The 21878-nt window shown below is 52.6% G+C and overlaps 1 protein-coding gene and 1 long non-coding RNA gene across 3 annotated transcripts; one reads left to right on the top strand and one right to left on the bottom strand.

Annotated features, from left to right (window-relative positions):
• Positions 1-283: 283 nt before the first annotated feature.
• On the top strand, positions 284-17488 carry Rtn4rl2 (reticulon 4 receptor-like 2). 2 transcript variants are annotated; one of them, NM_181380.2, is given in 3 exon segments: positions 284-332; positions 6131-6612; positions 16101-16873. In NM_181380.2, coding segments are annotated over 3 exon segments (1263 nt in total). In that variant the 5' UTR covers positions 284-301; the 3' UTR covers positions 16851-16873.
• Positions 15769-21449, bottom strand: LOC148006496 (uncharacterized). The gene is made up of 2 exons (XR_015684467.1): positions 21367-21449; positions 15769-15940 (listed from the first exon to the last, which is right to left on the bottom strand). It is a non-coding gene; the product is annotated as an uncharacterized LOC148006496 (long non-coding RNA).
• Between the last annotated feature and the right edge of the window lie 429 nt (positions 21450-21878).

The following is a 21878-nucleotide window of genomic DNA, read 5'->3' as shown; positions in this document are numbered from 1 at the left end:
CGACTAACCGACTCCCTGCGGGTCCGCGCTGCCGAGGGGGCGCGGACACCCGTTGTCCAGGGTCAACCCAGCCCTTTCCATCTCGTCGTGCCCCGCCCCGTCCCGTCGGGGCCGATGGCTCCTTCAGAGGCACGGAGTCCGGGGGGCGCAGGGTAGAGCTCCGCAGCCCCGCTACGTAGCCCGGGACTCCCGGGTCCTTACGGAGCCCCGCGGAGTCCCCGCCGTCTGTCCGGCGGGATAAGGGAGCGAGTGGGAGCGCCCTCCCCCCCCCGCCGCCCCCTCCCCCGATCGTCGAGACAAGATGCTGCCCGGGCTCCGGCGCCTGCTGCAAGGTAGGGACACCGGCCGGCGGGAGGACACTAGAGAGAGGCGCCCCTCTCCTTGGGCACGAGGGTGGGGCAGTGAAGGGGGTGGGGTGGGTAAGGAGCAAAAAACCGCTTAGCGCGGGAGCCGCGCCTCCGCCCCCAGAGCTGCCAGCCGCAGGAGGGCACTGGGCTTAGAGCCTGCGGGAATGTGCGGGGAGCTCGTGACCAAGGGGGACGCGGAGGGCAGACCGAACTGGTTGGGAGGAAGAGAAAGAGGCTCAGGTTCTGTTGTCCCGGCTCCACCTGCTCCGGGGGACGCTGAGGACTCGGGCCGGCTGGGGAAGCGCCGACTCAGCAACTCCTCGTGCCCGGTGTCTCAGCACTTTCCAGTCACCTGGGAAGACAAGCCATGTGGGTAGGGGGCTGTCTGGGAATGTAGGGGGTAGAGAGCGATTCCCCAATGGCTCTGCTAGTTGCATAGATGGAGGGGCTAGAAGGAGGCTAGTTCCGAGCACTGAGTGACAGCAAGGGTGTGGGCTGCAGACTGGGGGCGGGGAGGGTAGGGGTCGGAGGGAGGAGGGGAGTCAGGATGAGAAAAGTGTCTAGGGAGGTGGGGGTGAGAAAGAGGAGGTGGGGGCGGGATAAAGGAGGGTAGTAGGAGGAATAAAGGTTAGACGATTGGAAACTGAGGTCCAGGGGAAGATCAGGGAAGAGGGAGGAGAGGGTGACCAGTTCAGGGGAGAGATGTAGATGGGGATAGAAAGCTAGAATGGGGCAGGGTGGGGGGAGATAACCGGAAGGGTGAGGACTGGGGCTCTAGGAGATTGGAATGGAAAGGGGATGGGAGGGCTAGAAGCCAGCGGAAGCTGGTGAGGGAGGATAGATGTAAGAGTCAGACACAGGGAAAATGGTTACCAGGTTTGGGTCCGGGATCCCCATGTGGTAGAGTGATTTGAGATGGATTAGGATGTCAACAGAAGCCAGAGAGGGAGATGTAAGAGGAGCGATGGTGCCCAGGGAGTAGACAAAGAGGCTTCTGGTAACCACTTCCACGTGGGAAGCCCTCCATTCCAAAGCTCCTGCCTGTTATGTCCCTTCTCTCAGGGAGTAGCTAGTCCAGTGGACCCTGAGCTCAGGGTCTGGGTCAGAGGCCAGGGAAGGAGCGTGAGCACTCTGTGTGTGGTGGTGAGGGGGGGCGGTAGCCTCCTTGGGGTGGGTACCTGGGCTGGCTCAGCGCTGCCATTTATATCTGAGCCCCGACGTCGGATCCTGCCGCCCCACAGTAGCTGCTTATTTTGGGGTGTTACATTCTGGCAGAGTGAGAAGCTGTTTGCAGCAGCTTTAAAGCCTCCAGTCACCTGCATTGGTGCCTCCTCAGGCCCCTGCGTCACTGGTATGCCATCGCCCCCATGCCACTCCCAAGGCCCCCCACCTCCTCACCCCCTGCCCCCTCAGCATCTGTCTGTCAGGCCCCTGACTCTTCCCTGAAGCAGCGTTTGAGGTGTGCAGATGGTGCTTGTATTTAGGACCCAGTACCTTCTTTCTACAACTAGAGGCCTGTCTACTTTTCCTGGGACATCTCTGCCCTATATGGTGCACCCTGGTTCCTGCCTTGGACCCTGCCCCCACCCCTTCCTCCTCATGTTTCTTATTCCCAAGGGGCCTTTGGTCTAACGGTTGGCACAAACTGAGAACTTCATATCAGATCCTGGGTACTCCAAGGTCTGGCAGCCCTTGGGTTTTGACCATGATCCCTTGGTGAATGGATCCTTTTGGCTCTGGGTACCTTAGCCTTCCGGGATCAATATCATGTTGTAGCCTCTCTCCACTCCCTCCTGTGGCCAGATCTGGCTATGGCTTTGCCTTTGGGCAATGGTCACCTCTTCTTGACTCTAGAGTAGCCAGAGCCTGGAGCCCAGGAGTAGAAATCTATGGAGAGAGCCTACGTCCATCCTGTCCTGTCCCCACCCACACCCCCTGACCCTGACCCTAAACAGCCAGACAGCTAGCATTGTGATTGTCCCAAGACAGAACAGCTGGGCACTGTACCTATCTTCCCTTTACCTCTAGGCCAGCATGTCATGTCCAGAGGGTGTGATGGGGGAAGGTACTGAAAGAAAGGTCAGAGCGGGTCATTGGACCACAGTCCAGTACATGTTCTTTCAGCTGTGGATTCCACATTACACTTGGACTTCATAATGAAGTCTTCCTCCCTTCCTAGAAAAACCTTTGTACTATTGATCTCCCTAGGGGCCTTGACAGGTTGGGTTGTGTGGATAAAGAGGGCAGAATGCAGAAATGGAGTGCTGGCATGCAGGAGGTGCTCAATGGCAGATTGAGCCCTTCTCTGGTCCAGCACGCCATGCATGTGGGGGAAGGGGGGCTTATCTGCTCACTTTAGTAAAGAGATGAACAGAGGGTGAGAGAGGCTTGCAGAAAAGGCTTCCTTCCGCCTTGACTGCAAGGGGGAAGAAACCAAGGATTCTGGGAAGGACAGAAGGGGTTCTACCAACCAGAAGCCCACTCTTCTGCTTTCCAGCCCTCAGTGTTTTCCTGTCTCCCAAAGATTTGTTCTAGATGGTGGCTGAGGATCCCCAGTCCACCTCTGATACACTGTGCTGGCCCCAGGCATGCATAGGGGAACCTAGAGTATAGCTGTGGTCCTGGGGGAGGGCCTGAAATGGCTGTAAAGAGGTGTGAGAGTGGGGCTTAGGGAGGGGATGTTGGAGAAGGGAAATGGTGCTAGGGGGCAGGGAAGAGGAGAGGGGAGGGAGGACAAGGTGCTTTCCCAGCTCCCTACCTTGCCTCTGCCTGGAGTGCCCGCTCCAACCCCGCCTGGGGTCAGAGAAGCCCAGAGCCCCTCAACTCCCCCTCCCCCTTGCCTCCAGTGAGAGCCGCAACCTGAATTATGGATGAAGCTCCTTGGGTTACAGCTGCTTTGCACGGCAGTGAGGGCCAGAAATGGCATCAGAGTCACTGTTACGCTGCAGCTGCCGTGGAGCACCCCCCACCAGGGTCCCTCCTCAAAGGGCCTGCAGGGAATACCACTGAGGCGGGAGGGAAGTGAATCCTGCTGAGAGAAAAGCGAGGCGCGGACCGGACAGCAGGGAGGCAGTGAGGGCAAAGAGGAGAGGAGCTTGGAATGAGTGAGGAGCCAAACCGGGAGTTTGGGCCAAAAAAGGTGAGGGAACTCGCCAGTCCCTGATGAACTTGACCTGAGCTCGGGACCTGGGACCTTCTGGGTTTGCAGCCCTTCCCGCTTTGTCTCCTCGGATAGCAGTCAGTCAGCCAGCCTCGGAGGCTGGAAGAAGAGCCTCATAATCCTGGGGGGATGGGGAGGTTGACCGCTATGCTGCCGACACTCTGGCGAGCTTGTGGATGGGGGTGGGATTAAGGGATCAGAGAAGGATCTGGCTTCCTTTGGTGTAAAGTCCTTAGTGAAGGGGAACTCAGAGGGTGACTCTGACAGGAAGAGGAGTGCCCTACTGGACACCAGGCCAGTCTTTTTCTGGCCCATGTCTTGTCCCACTTTGTAGTGTGTGACCTTGGGTAAGTTGTTTGCCTTCTCTGAAATCCAATTGTCATTCCCATAGGCCCAGCACAGCTCTGAAATCTCCAATCCTAAACCCCAGCCTTCAGGACTGGGGAAGCCCACCCAAGGTCCCACACTGGACTTCCACACCCTACTCCTTCCTCCTTAAGATCAGGGGTGAGAGACGTGCTCCTCCACCCCACGTGGCTCTGAAAAACTCGGGAGAAAAGTAATCGTGAACCGCCGCACGGGGGAGGGGTGAGAAGGACCGAGAAACGCGGGGGTGGTGTGAACGAATGGAACAGCCGCGCTGTGTCACTGAATATTACATCACACCCAGCCTACACACGCACGGGGCCCGGCACTCACACACGCAGAGGACCGCCAGCACACGCTCTCTCACTCAGGCACCAGGAGGGGGCTACCACATACAATCGGGCTGGGTCGGCCTTGGGACGTGCCTGAAAGAACTAGGAGGCACCCTGCCCAGGGGCACGGGGAACTGTCGGTGGAGCAATACAGCAAGAGATGTAGGTGACTGATACAACCTTGCCTGTCATGCTGCTGGCACCTTCAGTAGTGAACACCTGTCTCACACTGCACCCCCCTCCCCAGATCACAGCCCCCCCCTTCACACACACACAGACACCTCAGAGCACCTGGAGACATCACACTCAAACCTCAGCTTGCAGCCTTAGAGATCTGGCACTCAAAGTTACCCACCTCTCACCTACACACCCCCCTGAGCCACGGGGACCCCCACCCCCAAGCCAGGCTTTCCTACCTCTGACTCCTGAGCTCAAAGGAATGGCTTTCTGGCCTTGTAGGGTCAGGCTCACCCCTTCCCAGGAAAATCTCAGAGGGTTTCTGGGAATTCTGATAGAACTAAGGCCACAGAGGTTCCAACTGGAGCCTCTATCTGTAGCATTGAGGGCCAGGGCTCTGGGCTCCTTGGTGGGGCAGAGAAACACAGGCACCCATTCTGGACGCTTTAGTCCTGCTTTCCTGTCTGGGTTGTAAGAATAGCCCATGGCCAAATTCCAAGTTACTTGGGGGAAAAGAAAAAGGTAACAAAGACTTTAAAGGAGACTTTGAATGAGTAAAGCCTGAGTTGATTCTGAAGCCCCACCCTCTAACCACTTCCTAGGTGGAAAAGGCTAAGATGCTTCCAAGGCCTTCGAGGACAGGGAGGAAGGTGTGGGTCACCCTGCCACCTACAGGCCTTCTAGCCACCACGGGTCTCAAGTTAGTGTCTAGCTTTCTCGAGTGGGCTGGTGTTGCTCCCAGAGGACATTTGGCAATGTCTAGAGACATTTTGATTGTCATAACTGGGGGCAGGGTGCTGCTGGCATCTGGTGGGTAGAAGGCAGTGCTGTCGTTTAACACCCTAAGAAGGGTTGTCCCTACCCCATAGAAGCCCAGCCCTGCTTCAGTACTAAGGAAACCCTAACCCTAGTCCCAGACTTCTGACCCTAACTCTAAACAAGGTCAAACAGGAAAACAGTCAGGAATAAGAAGATGCCTGCTCCCCAAACAGCTTTAGACACTTCCCAGTGCTGTCTACAAAATCCACCAAGTGTTGGGGGATGCAGGCCCACCTCTCTCCAGGCAAAGCTCCCCAGTCAAACCTCAGAGGTCCCATCTTGATCCACTCCCCTGAGGGCTAGAGGGCAAAGGACTGGGGTGAAAGAAAGAGGAGCCCTCACTCTTCCACAAGCATCCATTCTTGACAAACTCCGTCTCTCAAAAGACAGGTTTGAAATCTCTCTGTCTATCTCTCTAACCCGTTGGCCTCTGTCTGTCTGTCCCTCTCTGACTTGCCTCCCCTTTACGTCTCTCTCTGCCTTGAACAATCTCAGCCTTGTAGCTGATTGTAGCTGACTTGGTGGGGTGCTTGCCTCACATGCATAAGGCCCTAGGTTTGATCTCCAGCACAGCATAAACCAGGTGTGGAGCACACCACTATAATCCCAGCACTGGGAAAGCAGAGGCAGGAGGTGCACAAGTTCAGGGACATCCTCAGCTAAACATTAAATTTGAGGGCAACCTGGGCTTCATAAGACCCTGTCTCAAAAAGAAGAAAACAGAGAGAGAGAGAGACAGAGAGAGACAGAGAGAGACAGAGAGAGACAGAGAGACAGAGACAGAGAAGGAAAAAGAAAATGAGGTTTGTGTACCTCAAAGAAACCTAGAGAGTGATGTGAGGGGAGAGGGCAGGCCTCCCAAGCCTGTGAGGTTGTATCTAGACCCCCAACCCACCCACCCAGTAAGCCTCACTCTGCTCTCCCCACAGGTCCTGCCTCAGCCTGCCTCCTGCTGACACTCCTGGCCCTCCCTCCTGTGACCCCCAGCTGCCCTATGCTCTGCACCTGCTACTCCTCTCCGCCCACAGTGAGCTGCCAGGCCAACAACTTCTCCTCGGTGCCGCTGTCCTTGCCACCCAGTACACAGCGACTCTTCTTGCAGAACAACCTCATTCGCTCACTGCGGCCAGGAACTTTTGGGCCCAACCTGCTCACCCTGTGGCTCTTCTCCAACAACCTCTCCACCATCTACCCTGGCACCTTCCGCCATCTGCAGGCCCTAGAGGAACTGGACCTCGGTGACAATCGGCACCTGCGCTCCCTGGAGCCTGACACCTTCCAGGGCCTGGAGAGGCTGCAGTCACTACATCTGTACCGGTGCCAGCTCAGCAGTCTGCCTGGCAACATCTTCCGAGGCCTGGTCAGCCTACAGTACCTCTACCTCCAGGAGAACAGCCTGCTCCACCTACAGGTGAGCCAGCATCTCCCTAGGCCTCTTCCGCCTCTTTCTCTCTGGACCGGAAGTACCTGTCCTGTCTTCTTTCCTGACTCAGCATCTCCCTCTACCTGTTTGTCTTCTTTCTCAGTGTCTGTCCACCTCTTTCTCTGTATCTCTCTAACCCCATTCGCCTCTGCCTGTGGGTCTGTCCCTCTCTGTCTCCTGACTCACCTCCCCCATACATACGTCTCCCTCTGCCTCTTCTGTCTGTCTCCCTTCACTCACCCACTCGGCACACTCCCCAAAGTCTGTAAATCTCTCCTTTCTCCAAGAGCCTCAGCCCAAAGGCCTTTGCGTGATCTTTTCCCATCCACCCCCGAGTCCTCCCACTTGTCGTGCAAGCTGGACAACGGGTGGAGTCATTGCTAGGGAGGGGGTTGTCTCACAGAAGTCACACTCTTCCCTGGGAGTAAGAGCACAAGGGAAAACCTCACCCTTCCCAGACACTGTCCCTTAAACCCATTGTCTCGGTAAAACTCTGCTACACAGCTGGGGGCGGGGTGCTGAGAAGATTAATTATTATTTATTGTTATTCTTATTGATCTAATTATCATTTACTATTGTTCTTATGCTGGCTGGCTGGCTGGCTGGCTGGCTGTTAAACCCTACATCTCATTTCCCCATGAAGCAGAAACACACCCTCCTAAACAAACACCATCCCAGGAGGACACCTTCCCTAGTAGTAGAGGCTTTGGCTAGAAGGGGGTACTCCCCACCTGACCCAGAAGGCCTTGCCTTCTCCCCAACCTGGGCTTGGTCATCAGTGAGCCCCTGATGCTCTTCAGAACAATAGTGATGCTAATTTGTCGAGCCTCCGTTGTATGCTGTATTAAAAATACGACAGCTTTGGGAACAGTATTCAAATGGAGAACATGCAGAAAATGCATAGTGTACTGGAATAGTATGTCTCATTATTGATGAACAATAATCAACTTAGCAGGCACGTAGTAAGTATACATCATGTTAGGTCCTAGGTAAAGCACTTTATAGACATCAACACTGCCATTTACGAGCAAGTGGCAGTTTTCAAACCTGGGCCTCAGTTTTCTTATCTGTGAAATGGGAGGAATATGAGCATCCATCACCCAGGGATTTTGCAAGCACTAAACGCATGAATAATTTGTAGCACACTTAGAATAGTGCTTGGCATATATAAGAGCTATATAAACGCTTGTTAAAATGCCATGGTTTTTTTGTTTTTTTTAATGAGCTTTATTTAACATTGGTCTCATTGATGTGCCCCAGCTTGAACTTTATCTTAGAGATCTGGGTCAACTCTAAGGATTATTCTGAGGCCATGGATAGGATCCAAGACATACCTCCTATTTCTCTTCTTCTTGAATTTGTTGGGAGCCACAGTTACAGAGCGCGCTCAACCACTTCATCTCTTGCCTACAGGCCTTTGCCGGCAGAGGCTTTCACCAGAGTGTGCACTGGGGAAGTGCACACTGGGGATCCCATGGATGTGTGGGACATATGTCCCTGAAGCTGTTGACCCTGTGCCTGGGACCTTAGTAGGCTCCCCACCAAGCTGAGCTTCAAGCTGCCTGGCAGCAGGGACAGATAAGGCTCCAAGGAGCACAGAATGGAAGTGCCTGCAACTTCCGGGGGGGGGGGGCTGACATGTGACCTGCCAGAAACGCCATGCCTTCCAGTGCTAGTACCCTGAAGTAAAATTAAGTAGGCCAGGAGTTTCTGTTAGTGTGTGTGTGTGTGTGTGTGTGTGTGTGTGTGTGTGTGTGTGTGGTGTCTGTGTGTGTGTGTGTGTGTGTGTGTGTGGTGTCTGTGTGTGTGTGTGTGTCTCTGTGTGTGTATGTCTGTGTGTGTGTGTGGTGTCTGTGTGTGTGTGTGTGGTGTCTGTGTGTGTGGTGTCTGTGTGTGTGTGTGTGTGTGTGTGTGTGGTGTCTGTGTGTGTGTGTCTGTGTGTGTGTGTGGTGTCTGTGTGTGTGTGTGTGTGTGTGTGGTGTCTGTGTGTGTGTGTGTGTGTGTGTGTGGTGTCTGTGTGTGTGTGTGTGTGTGTGGTGTCTGTGTGTGTGTGTGGTGTCTGTGTGTGTGTGTGTGTGTGTGTGTGGTGTCTGTGTGTGTGTGTGTGTGTGGTGTCTGTGTGTGTGGTGTCTGTGTGTGTGTGTGTGTGTGTGTGTGGTGTCTGTGTGTGTCTCTGTGTGTGTATGTGTGTGTGTGTGTGTATGTGGTGTCTCTGTGTGTGTGTGTGTCTCTGTGTGTGTATGTCTGTGTGTGTGTGTGTCTCTGTGTGTGTGTGTGTGTGTGTGTGTGGTGTCTGTGTGTGTGTGTGTGTGTGTGGTGTCTGTGTGTGTGTGTGTGTGTGTGTGGTGTCTGTGTGTGTGTGTGTGTGTGTGTGTGGTGTCTGTGTGTGTGTGTGTGTCTCTGTGTGTGTATGTCTGTGTGTGTGTGTGTGTGGTGTCTGTGTGTGTGTGTGTGTGTGTGTGGTGTCTGTGTGTGTGTGTGTGTCTCTGTGTGTGTATGTCTGTGTGTGTGTGTGTGTGGTGTCTGTGTGTGTGTGTGTGTGTGTGGTGTCTGTGTGTGTGTGTGTGTCTCTGTGTGTGTATGTCTGTGTGTGTGTGTGTGTGGTGTCTCTGTGTGTGTGTGTGTGTGTGTGTGTGTGGTGTCTGTGTGTGTGTGTCTCTGTGTGTGTATGTCTGTGTGTGTGTGTATGTGGTGTCTCTGTGTGTGTGTGTGTGTGTGTGTGTGTGTGGTGTCTGTGTGTGTGTGTGTCTCTGTGTGTGTATGTCTGTGTGTGTGTGTATGTGGTGTCTCTGTGTGTGTGTGTGTGTATGTGTGTGTGGTGTCTGTGTGTGTGTGTCTGTGTATGTGTGTGTGTGTGGTGTCTGTGTGTGTGTGTGTGTGGTGTCTCTGTGTGTGTGTGTGTCTGTGTGTGTGTGTCTGTGTGTATGTGTGTGTGTGTATCTGTGTCTGTATATGTGAGTGTGTTTGTGTGGTGTCTGTGTCTGTGTGTGTGTCTGTGTGAGTGTGTATGTGTGTGAGCATGTATGTGTATGTGTGTTTGTGTGTCTGTGTGTCTGTGTGTGTCTGTGTGTGTCTGTGTGTCTATGTGTGAGCATGTATGTGTGTGTATCTGTGTGTGTGTGTCTGTGTGTCTGTGTGTGAGCATGTGTGTGTGTGTGGTTGGTTGTTTGTTTTAAGATAAGGTTTAGAGGGTTGGGGGTTTAGCTCAGTGGTAGAGCGCTTGCCTAGGAAGTGCAAGGCCCTGGGTTCGGTCCCCAGCTCCAGAAAAAAAAAAAACAAAAAAAACAAAAAAACAAAAAAAAAAAAAAGATAAGGTTTCACGAATCCCAGGCTGGCTCTGAACTTACTATGTAATCAAGGATGACCTTGAACTTCTACTTCTTCTTTCTACTCTTCCTCCTCTTCCTCCCCTCCTCTTCTTCCTGTGCTTTTTTTTCTTTTTCTTTCTTTTTTTTTTTTTTTTGAGATTTATTTTTATGGGTATGGGTGTACATCTGTGCACCACATGTGCACAGAGCCTGATGAGGCTGGAACAGGAAGTTTGAGTTCCTGGAGTTGGAGTTACAGGTGCTCGCAAGCTGTGGGTGCTAGGAATCACACCTAGGTCTCTTTAAGACCAGCCTTTGTTCTGAGCCATCTCTCCAACCCTGGCCTTGAACTTCTTAATCTTCCTGCCTCTGACTCCTGAGTGCTGGAATTACACATCTGTACCTGCAGTGTCTGCCTATGCAGTGCTTGGGTGGAACCCTGGTCCTTGTGTATGCTAGGCAAAGCCTTCTACCTAGTGAGCCACATCCCGATCCCGTGGCTTCAGTTTTAACAGCGCTTTCCAGCCTCTTGCATGGCTTTGGACACACTGTTCTGTCTATCCTCTTGTCCGCACCCCTAAGTAGTGATGTTTATCTAGAAGATTCATCAGTATTAAAGAAAAAGGTATTCTGCACAGGCAACCCTCTGAGATGAAAGCACCAGAATTGTCACAGGCTGAGAACCCTGATCTGAAGTGCTGAGCCTAGACGTGTTTGCGTCAGATTTCGGAAGATCTGTAGCCACATAATGAATTCTCTTGAAGGCAGGATCTAAGTCCAAGCACGCAGCTCATCCATGCCTCCTATAGACTTGTCTACATATAGCCCATCCATATCTACTGGATGTCTGGCCTCATGGCGTAAAGGAGATTTCATTCAAATGTCATAATTTGAAACAAGAGTTTCCTTGTTGGGGAATTCTCCACTAGTGGTGACATGTTATTTTGCTGCCCTGAAAGTTTAAGACATTAGAGGATATAAAATTTTAGATTCTTCTGATACAGGCTGTTTGGCCTTTGTTTTTATTTTTTCCTTTTTTCTTTTTTTCTTCTTTTTTTTTTTTTTTTTTTTTTTCGGAGCTGGGGACCGAACCCAGGGCCTTGCGCTTGCTAGGCAAGCGCTCTACCACTGAGCTAAATCCCCAACCCCTTTTTATTTTTAAATTACATTTTTTTAATGCTTGCAGGGCGTATGCATGCGCCATGCTACTCATGTGGAAGTCAAAGGACAGCTCAGGGGAGTTGGTCCTCTCCTTCCTTCATGTTCTCTCTTCCTTCCAACTACTGAAACCAGGTTGTCAGGCTTGGTGGCGGACAATTTTACTGGCCAACTTGCTGGCCTTGATTCTGTTTTAATTACTACTCCTGCGATCCTAACCTCTTTATCAAATTATTTGGCTTTAGGGTGCCTTCCCTCTCTAAGCTCCCATCTCCGCTTCCTAAGTGGGGGGAGTCACGTAAATGTTGCCTTCCACAAAGACAGGCTGTGAGACGTTAGTGAAGGTGTAGAATACATAGCTTAGGGTTTAATAAACTACTCTTGACGCTCAGGCCACAAGCAGTGCCTGCTCCTGTGGTCAGTTAAGACCCAAGCCTAATGGACCTCTAGGTGGCCACTGGGGGGTCTTCTGAATCGGGATCCATTTTTCTTCTCTGAACAATTTTGGCCTGTGCTGCACCGGGTGCCATAGGAAGGAAGCCTCTTCACACCTGGTCCTTTGTAGAGAAGAGACAGCCTCTGTCTGCGAGGGGCCTGGTGGAACTAGGCCAGGAGATGCCACAAGCAGGTGAGGAAACATGTGGCTCAGTGAGATCCTCAGGAGCAGGTGTGACCAAGGATGGAGCCGAGCCTGCCCCACGAGAGTTCTGGAGGAGGTCCATCGTTAGGATGTGGCGTATGCCCGTGGAAATGGTGGGGTTTCTCACGGAATGGCTGCTGAGGGCTAGGCACTGTGCCAGGCCAGTTCATTCACCAGCAGACTCCTCACTGAGCACCTCCTGCATGCCAGGCAGCATGCAGGGTGCCAGGGATTCCAGGGTGAACAAAAACAGTATCCCTGCTCTGCCTGCCGGAGCCTGTTGGAGAGTGGCCAGATGGTAAAGCTGCCTCTCTCCTTTGGTTACCGCAGCAGCTTACTGGGTGTTTGCAAGCAGTGTTTGAGCTCAGGAGGACCTGAGTTCTAATCTAAGCCCTCTCTAATTTGCCGGGCCCTCCTGGTCCCATCTATGTTGCTCAGGGTAGGAGGTGCTGTGAGGACTAAAGGAGATGATAACTTGGAGAGAAGGCAGGGCTGGTGGAAGTGAGCAACAGCACTGAATTCACCAAGCTTGGCATTGCCGGGGTAGAACTAGTGCAGGTCTATTAGGTTCTGCAATGCAGGTGTTAAGCATCCTGTCTCTGGAGTTCGCGCCCGTGTTAGATGCTGGATCTTAGACAAGTGGCTCCCCTTCTCTGATACCCTCTCTGTTAGTCTCCAGATAGAGATAATCATAGCATCTGCCTCATAGTGTTGATGATTAAGATACTATCAGGATCCGTGCCATACAGGGTTTGGCATTCAACGAGAACTTGGCAAATCACCTGCTGACGCCAATGCTTATGACACCTGCCATGGATGGGCAAGCACCATGAGCGGGGGTGCCTAGTGCCGAGTGCACACACAGAACAGCTTTGCTGAATAAGTGAGATCGACTCCCGGGCTCATTGAGTCAGAATTAGCAAACGCTTAGGGGACCCAGGAGATCAGTCACTCCAAGTCACTTGCGCAGATGAAAAAACAAACACAGGCCCAGAGAGGTGCCTGGAGCTGTCCAAGGTCACACAGCCTGGGTGGCTGAGAAGATCAGTACCAATGCCAGGTGCCAGAAGGTTGGAGGAAGGCAAGGTTAGGATGCTCTCGTGCAAGGTTGGGGAAGTGTAGGGATTCTGCATTTAGATTCCAAATGGATACAGAAAGCTGTGAACCGGCCAGGCAGGAGGCAAGAGAAATGCGGTTTTTGAAATGGAAGAGAATGACTCTAGCAGATGTTCCAAGCCCAGAGGGAGGGGGTGTGCAAGAAGGTGATGGGGGAGGGCAGGGTCTGTGAAAGTCAAGAGCTTATTAATGCACAGAGAAAGGTTTTAATGGCAGAGAGAGGAAGGGCCGGATTTGAGAGCTTCGGCTCAGGAAGTGATGATGGAATTTGGCTATAACTTGGGCTGGGGGAGGGGAATGGACCCCAAAGGCAGAGGCTTAGAGTCAGGAGGAGCAAGACTTTTAGCCAAGAAACACAGAGGAGGGGAGGCTGGAATACAAAACTGAGCTGGGTTCTCTGGGGTGTTTGAACTCCAAGTCTCCGAAGTCATGCTTAGTTAGCCTGGTGCTATTCTCCTGTACCCCCAGACTGACCCTCTGAACACCCTTCCCTGGGCGTGACCTCCTATTGCTGATGCTGTATGATGGGTTAAGCAGAAGGACTCAAACTCCTTCCTTTGGGCAGGACACAAAAGGAGAAACTGGATACCAACAAATCTGAGGTTCTTGGGATGAGCAGGTCAGCGGGGGACCTGAATGGTCATTTCGGGTAGTGACATCAGAGGGTGGAGAAAACTGTCCTGGTGTCAGAGGCAGCAAGAAGGTTGAGGAGGACTGATCTCTATGTGACCAAGAGGAGGGTTCTTGGCAGACTCAGTTCCTGTAGCAGAGAGGCGGAAGGCATACGGGAGGAGGTGTGAGCACAGGAGAACACAGGAAGGTGGAGGCTGAGGATGTGAGCTGGGATGCAGCTCCCTCTCCTGAGACCTTCGGACCAGGTGCCCAGGGAGCATGAGGAAGGAACCATCTCCCCAGACACCTGGGGGTGTGGGTGACCAGGGTTGGGGAACAGGCCCAAGGTGAACTGCCTTGAGCAGAGAGGGATGCTCTTGTCCTATTAAACCAGATCTTCTGGAATCTACTGACCACAGCAATTTGCGGGAGGACCTGAAGGCCGTGGGGTGAGAAGAATGGGGTTCTGGCGCTTTCTACGTAAACCCTTCATCTCTGAAGCAAACTGCTCTTTTAAAGTAGAGCCTAAGTTCAGTTCTAGCTCCAAAATCACACTGCACGTGGGTCTGGGCCCGAGAGTAATCCAACTCAGGCTCTTGAACACCGATTGGCAAATACTTACAACCATACTACAGCCCCACACCAGCTCGCCACCAAGAGTTCCCTGGTAAGCTGGTTAAAATACAGAGTCCGCTCCACGGTCACACCTAACGTGTACTTCTGAGCCATAATTCCAAGGTTCTCCCAGTGCCGAGATGACTTCTTCACCCCAGGCACGGTTCCCACACTGTAAGAGGGACAATGCATCAGGGACTTCAGCTTCTTCCGTCCTTTTCCATGTCTGCGGTGTGGAGCTGACGTTGGTCCCTGAGTAAGTCTGCCAGGAGGACTGCTAGTCTGTAAAGAGCATCTCTCTCTTAGAGGAAAGTGAATGGGATGGGATTCTAAACGCTCCCCTGCTGTCATGGCAACTGTGAACTATGGATGGCTGACTGTGCCTCTATTAGCTACTGTGCCGTAACGTCTAACCCTCCTTCAGTCTGTTTGAGAATCCTCTTCCCTTCCACAGTAAGGAAACCAGGTCTCGGTGAGGCTAAACAACTTGTCCAGAAGCTAGGGATAGGAAAAACTGGGGGCTTGGATTAGTGCTTTCACCTCCTGAGCCTATGGGTTTCATCTCTGGACCAAAACTGTGTCTGCACTCCACCCCATGAACCTTATGTGAATGCTCTCCATTGGGCCTCAGAACAGACCCCAGAGCTAGAAATGCTCGTTTCCACTTTACAGAGGAGAAGGCATGCGTAGAGGTAACTTGTCTTGGTCAAATTAACAGACATAGCTAATTCGCACGGCGTCTGCCCACGTTAAAAATCCAAACACCTTTTTTTTTTCTTTTCTTTTTTTCGGAGCTTGGGACCGAACCCAGGGCCTTGCGCTTGCTAGGCAAGCGCTCTACCACTGAGCTAAATCCCCAACAAAATCCAAGCATCTTAATACGTTCGGCTCCATCTCATCACCACATTTTACAGGAAGAATCCCAGGCACAGAAAGGCAGAATGGCTTTTCCCAAGTATCCCAGTCAGTTCATGTCAGAGCCCCATCTGACTCCCAAATCTTCAAGTCTTCAGGCAGCCTCATCATCTCCTCGGAAGGCAGACTTCTCAGGCTTCCCCCACCTGCACTGGGAAGTCACTGGTATCTGAAAGGGACCGGAATACACTCTAAATTTAAGAATCAGGCAGGTGAGGTGGCACTGGCCTGGTGTGGTGATTGAGTACCATCTTGACAGGCTCTAGATTCACCTAGGAGGATAGCAAAAATGGCTCGTCAGAAAAGTAGCTATCACCAAGCCTGGTGGCCTGAGTTCTATCCTGGAAGCCTATACGTTGAAAGGAGAGGAACACTCCACAAGTTGTATACCCACGTACATGCAGGCGTGTGTGTGTGTGCGCGCACACACACACAGACACACACTCACAGGGTGGGGTACTGGGATACATTAAATAAGTAAAATTTAAGATCCACTGATATAACCGGGTATTATGCTACTGGGTGTTAATTCAAGCTACTCAAGAGGTTAACACGTTCATGATCCACCTTGGCTAAACGGCAAGTTCAAAACCGGCCTTGGGCAATTCGGTGAGACTCTGTCTCAAAATATAGATGTAAAAGGGGAGCTGGGGCTAAAGCTCTTGCCTGGCATTGTTGGGTTCGGTCCCTAGTGGCCCTGGGCAACGTGACTCACTGACCTCAATTTCGTAGCTTTCTCCATAGGAAATCGGTTAGAAGATGAGGGTTTTGAAGTTCAGGACTCAGACTCAGTTGATAAGGTGCAGTCTAGCTTGTTTGAAAGCCTGGGTCTGATCCCCAGAACCACATAAAACTGTTTTGGTAACACAGCCTGAAATCTCAGAAATCAAGAGGTGGAGGCAGGAGATTAGAGGATCCTCTTGGGTCCATAGCTGGGATACGGATGCTGGAGCTGTCTCAAAAAAGAAAAAAAAAAAAAAGAAAAAAAAAAGTCAGGCCCTTTCCCACTTTTCCACCTTGCCATTATGCCTTCCTTACCCTCTCCCAGGTCCTGGAGTGGAGACCCCGACCCTGTCTCAGGCTACTCTCTTCTGTTTCCATCCCCTACTCAGGATGACTTGTTCGCCGACCTGGCCAACCTGAGCCACCTTTTCCTCCACGGGAACCGCCTGCGGCTGCTCACGGAGCACGTGTTCCGCGGCTTGGGCAGCCTGGACCGGCTGCTGCTGCACGGGAACCGGCTGCAGGGCGTACACCGCGCAGCCTTCCACGGTCTCAGCCGCCTCACCATCCTTTACCTGTTCAACAACAGCCTGGCCTCGCTGCCGGGAGAGGCGCTGGCTGACCTGCCAGCGCTCGAGTTCCTGCGGCTCAACGCCAACCCCTGGGCGTGCGACTGCCGCGCTCGGCCGCTCTGGGCTTGGTTCCAGCGCGCGCGGGTGTCCAGCTCCGACGTGACCTGCGCCACCCCGCCCGAGCGCCAGGGCCGGGACCTGCGCACGCTGCGCGACACCGATTTCCAAGCGTGCCCGCCGCCCACACCCACGCGGCCGGGCAGCCGCGCCCGCGGCAACAGCTCTTCCAACCACCTGTACGGCGTGGCCGAGGCGGGCGCTCCCCCCGCAGACCCATCCACGCTCTACCGAGACCTGCCCGCCGAGGACTCGCGGGGGCGTCAGGGCGGGGACGCGCCCACTGAGGACGACTACTGGGGGGGCTACGGCGGCGAGGACCAGCGAGGCGAGCAGACGTGTCCCGGGGCCGCGTGCCAGGCGCCCGCGGACTCGCGTGGCCCCGTGCTCTCGGCCGGGCTGCGCACCCCTCTGCTCTGCCTCTTGCTCCTGGCTCCCCATCACCTCTGACTGCGGTGCTCCGATGGAAGAGACCACGTTCTTCGCCCCGCTCCCCTTCTCTGCCCCACGGAGCTGAGGCTCCGAACTTGCCCCTTGTTTGCGACCCGGCCTGGCACCTTCCCTAGGCCTCCTCGCTCTTTTTCTTCCCCTGACCAGGCTGCCTCATTTGCCTTCCGGGCTGTTGTGACTTATGTATGGCAGCCCCTAAGACGGTGTATAAGGTGGCTCGGCCCCATTCGCCCTGATTCTAGACATTAACTCTTCTGCCCCCATCCCAAGGCTGGGGCGTGACACCCCAGGCAGCCGTTGCTCCTCTCTCCGGGGCCCCACAGTGGACTCGGAGGGGCTTTTTGTCCGCAGAGCACCTTCCACCAGCAGAGCCTTTGAAAGCTCCCCCTGGGAGCCTCCCCTCCTCCCCCTTTGGAGGGATGTCTCAGCGAGGCCCAGGCTGCCCCTGGACCCTGCTTGTCCTGATCCCTTCAGCCTCCTGACACCGGAGGAATACTTTTCTCCTAAGTCTACCCAGGACACTTTTTAGGGTGCCTGGAGAGATTTCCTCTCCACCATGGCCCCTGTGTGGTGAAGATCAAAAGAAATTGTTTGGGGGAAAATTTTATTAAAAAATTCTATTATTTTATCTCCTGTAAGATTTTTTTTTTGTTTTGTTTTTTCTCAAGACCTCAAAGGTGGGGGGTGGGGTGGACACTCATCTTTACTGTCAGAAGTCAGAAGCAGGTAGATCTCTGTGAATTCGAGGCCAGCCAGGTCTACAAAGAGAGTGCCAGGACACCCAAGGCTGTTACACAGAGAAAACCTGTCTCAAAAAAGAGACTCAAAAGCAGAAATGGGACTTAGACCTGTAAGAGAAGAGCCACCTCAGGCCACCAGTATTTCCTGCTGTGTGGGTTCACCTGCTGCACTGACTTCCCCTGATCTGGGCCTCAAGGTCATTCTGATCCTCCCAAAGCTTCAAGTTCTTTTTTTTTTTTTTAAGATTTATTTATTTATTTATTTATTTATTTATTTATTTATTTATTTATTTTTGGTTCTTTTTTTTCGGAGCTGGGGATCGAACCCAGGGCCTTGCGCTTCCTAGGCAAGCGCTCTACCACTGAGCTAAATCCCCAACCCCCTGAGCTAAATCCCCAACCCCTCAAGTTCTTGAGTTACCTGGGCATTAGAGGTATGTGCTGATGGCGCCCGATTTGCCCAAGAGAAGCAGCTACCACCAGCCCTGAAGTGTTTGGTGACTCAACAACTAACACAGGTGACCGGGAGCCTGGCTAAGAGGTCTCCAAGAACAAAACGCAGCCCCCTCCCCGCATGGAAATTCTGTAACTCAGATATCTATGGGCACAAGCAGCCTAAATATGGCTTTGGGTCTCGCTGGAAAAGGCAGGTTTTCCTCAGCACAGTGACACCACAAAAGAGCAGAACCTAAGGCTAGATTTCAGCCTGTGTTTGCCTTTGTTGAATGCCCCATATGAAGTATCCAGCATACACCACTATTCTCACGACAGCCATCTGGTCTTTCTCTCTTTGCTCCAGTGAGATAGAAGCCTTCGTAGGTGGATCAAGCCAAGGAAGCAGTTCTCGGAGCAGACTAGAAGAAGCTAAGAGGTTAAGGGACAAGGATTTGAAGTTGGGGTGCCTTACACTGCACTGTGGCTAGGAGCTCCCTCTCCTAGGCAAGTCAAGGGGGGGGGGCAGGGCTAGAACGAAGCTTAGCCTTGAGACTCATCAGATGGAAGTGATCTGGGATCCAGAGTTAAGGATGTAACCTGAGAGGTGGGAATGGCTGACTGGGAGGGACCTGGGTGCTAGGGTTTCAGGACTGAGCTACTACTGGGTTCCTGTAAGAATGATCAGAAGAGGGGGTAGGCACCAGAAGGAATAGGTATCCAAAGCCTGTAGCAGATGGACTCTAGATGTGACGGTAAAATGGATGAGAGACTATTGAGAACAGCAATCAGAACTGGAGAGCTCTGAGCTGAGGGTCTTATATGAGCCTGTGCTAGACTGGCTTTGAGGAAGCTCATGAGTGGGACTGGAGGAGGAAGGGGGTGGAAGTGAGGTTGAGGGGGAAGGGGAGATGTGAACTGCAGTGTTGGAGGAGGGGCTTCTGGGCCAGGGCAGGGGAGAGGAATATGCTGGTAAATCAGAGGCAGGCTGTCCAGGTCACAGAATTATCGTTGTGAAATATTCATGGACCTTCGGTCCAGATGCTATTTCAGAACGAGAGCAAGAGGACTGTGTGAGAGCCTCAGGAAGAAGCCTAGAGCAATACTGCTCCCCGCTGGCCCCCACCACAGCCACTGCTAACCCAGACAGACCAAGGGACGCCCATCACGTGCACACCCACACTCTCTAGCTCTCCCTCACATACATGAGCATGGCTCAGGTGCGCGCATGCGCGCGCACACACACACACACACACACACACACACACCACACAATGGAGCTTTGCAGCAAGTGTAAGCACACCAGCCACCCATGTGCCCCACAAACAGGCACCTCAGATCTATGGGCATGTACCCACACCCTCTCACCCAGAACCCCTCCCTCAGCAATCTCACAAGCTCAGATCCCCAGCTTCTCCAAACAATCCAGATTGACAGCTGTGAACCATATACCCCGAAATAGAAGAGATGGTAAAACTATGTATCCCAACCCCCATCAATGTCCTAATAAGGAAACAGAGGCCAGAGGGCCCAGGAACAGACTCATCCATGACTCCCCTAACTCCTGAAAGAAACGAAATCCATTCACCTCCCACATTCCATGAGTGTGTCCCCATTCTGCATGCTTCATTTTCTCAGACACCCAATGCGGTTGGCGTTGGCTCCTCCTTCCTCTAATCTCCTACATCTACTCGGTTCCCAAGCCCCACTCCTGGCCCCTGTCCATGCTCTCCTTCCCAGCCCCTACCACCTCCCTGCTGAAGCTCCTCATTACCTCATGCTTAGAATATAAATGAAAAGGGAAGTCACCTCTACTCAGCTTTTTCTGCACCCAATCTTCCTCCCTCCAACCCAGTCTGCCTACAGTAGTGACCGGACTCATCTGGCCAGACTGTGCACTGTGTCACTATGTCACTCTGGAACCTATCAAGGCTCCCCACGGCCTTCAGATTCAAGGTAAAACACCTTCTCCAGGGATCAGAGAGGTTTCACTGTCAAGAAGCAACTGCTGTTCAAATCTCCACACCTTGATGGCCAGCAGCCAGCCTTCTCTAACGCTTCAATGTTTGTGGCCACCTAGTTTGGTATACTAGAAACCCAGGAATCTACTTTGAATGCTCCCTAAAGTTCTTTCATCTCCCTCAAACTAGGAAACTCCTCCCTGCTTCCTCAGATCGACAGACTCCAAAACTCTTCCTCAAAGCCAGGACTGCACCTTCCAGGGCTCTCTACACTGCCCTTCAAGCTAGAGATGAAGTAGCCCAGAGGATGGCTGCCCCCTACTGGCCATCACCGGAAGCACAGACAGGCTTTGTCACCACAAACTGCCGAGTGAGCATGCAATCTCCCGGGGAGAGGAATAGAAGGACGCCAGATGACAAGCTTTATAAGCCCTTAAGCTTCTCAGGTTCTTACACCCAGACTGGGGGTGAGGGTGTTTTCAGCCCGGTTTTCTGAGCAGCTGGCTCCCCACTTTAGATCTCTAATCTGTTAGAGAGCTCTTTTATAAAACATGAAAAAACGGGGCTTCCAGGACCCTTTAGAAGGGAAAGTTGGCCAACAACTTCTGAGAGGCCACAAAAGCAGAGCCAGACCAGGTGGCAGGCCTAAAGTCCAGCTGGGGTCAGGTTTCTCTATGAATTTTTAATGCTTCCAGCCAAACCTGTCAGATGTCCTGAAACCTGAGTATCCATCTCCTTCCATCTGTACCAGATGCCCTTGTCTATCCCACTGCTCCTGGAGAGTGGGCCAGAGAGGGGACTCTGGGATGGCTATGCTCAAGGAAAGTGATTTGGGATAGTAGAGGGTTCTCCTACTTCCTAATTATGTGACCTTGGCAAATGACTCCTCCTGATATCCCTTTTTGTTGGTATTGTTGGTTTGGACATCTGGGTGGGGGAGGTCCCTGATATAAGTGAGTTGTCGTGGGAGAGCAAACACCTAGCAAGCCATGGGGAAGGGCCTGTGTTTGTTGGCACCATCTTCCCACAAGCCCTGCTGCCTCTTTTTTTTTTTTTTTTTTTTTTTTTTTTTGCCACCCCTAGAAGTGGCTTTGCCTTTTTGGTTTGAAGGTGGGACTCTAGCTGCTTTTGGTGTCCCTAGTCACCTCCAAATAGCCTGAGCCTCAAATTTCTCCCAGGAACTACAGGTGAGAAGAGAGGGAGAAGTTGAGCAAAAAAGTAAACAGCAAAGAACTAAGAAATGGGGAGAAGAGATGGGGCCCAGAGAGGGGAAAACCCTGAGGCGGGTCGAGAAAGGCGGGGTCGAGAAAGGGGACCGCCCATCTTAGAGAAGAGCCCGGTGCAGACTCATCCTTTTATCTCGGATTCCTCCCCTCCCCATACCTCTGCTTTCTTTTTTCCTCCTTGCACCTTCTCTACGCCAGAGATCATCACATCAGAGACAGCCACAGTGTGCAGGGAGGAGGGGCTGTAAAAGAAAGTGGGTCCCCATTTTTCCAGTCCATTCAGCTTTTGCACTGTGTTTCAAAAATAAGGTCCTTTCTGTCTGATTAAGTGGCAAGCCGGTTCCTGTAGACTGACTGCTGCTGAATCAGATAGCCTGGAGGGGGGTGCGGGGGGCGTCCAGGAATCTGCATTGTTTTCAAACTCGATCCACTGTAAGTGCTCTCTAGACTGAGAATCGGCTTCTTGAGAGTGGGGAAGGGAAGAAAGAAGAAAGAGAGGAACAGACAGAGCAATGCAAGGAAAGTTAGAGGTCCTCCCCCAAACATACACACTTGGAGGAAGCTGTGAATGAGAATTCTGTGTAGAGGACAGTAGGTACAAATAAAAGATGGGGGATGACAGCCAGAACATGCTTGCCTGTAATTCCAGCACGAGGGTGGGTGGGGAAA

This window comes from Rattus norvegicus, chromosome 3 (genome assembly GCF_021556685.1).
Source record: "Rattus norvegicus strain SHRSP/BbbUtx chromosome 3, alternate assembly SHRSP_T2T, whole genome shotgun sequence".
NCBI lineage: Eukaryota > Metazoa > Chordata > Mammalia > Rodentia > Muridae > Rattus > Rattus norvegicus.
The sequence above is the reverse complement of the archived record's forward strand: the minus strand, read 5'-3'. Positions and strand labels throughout refer to the sequence as shown.

Coding starts and splice junctions, on each gene's coding strand:
- Rtn4rl2 (XM_087651805.1), top strand. CDS start 512: ATGTGCGGGGAGCTCGTGACCAAGGGGGACGCGGAGGGCAGACCGAAC. Junction 717..6,130: donor CACCTGGGAAGACAAGCCAT/GTGGGTAGGGGG, acceptor CTCTCCCCACAG/GTCCTGCCTCAGCCTGCCTC. Junction 6,613..16,100: donor ACAGCCTGCTCCACCTACAG/GTGAGCCAGCAT, acceptor TCCCCTACTCAG/GATGACTTGTTCGCCGACCT.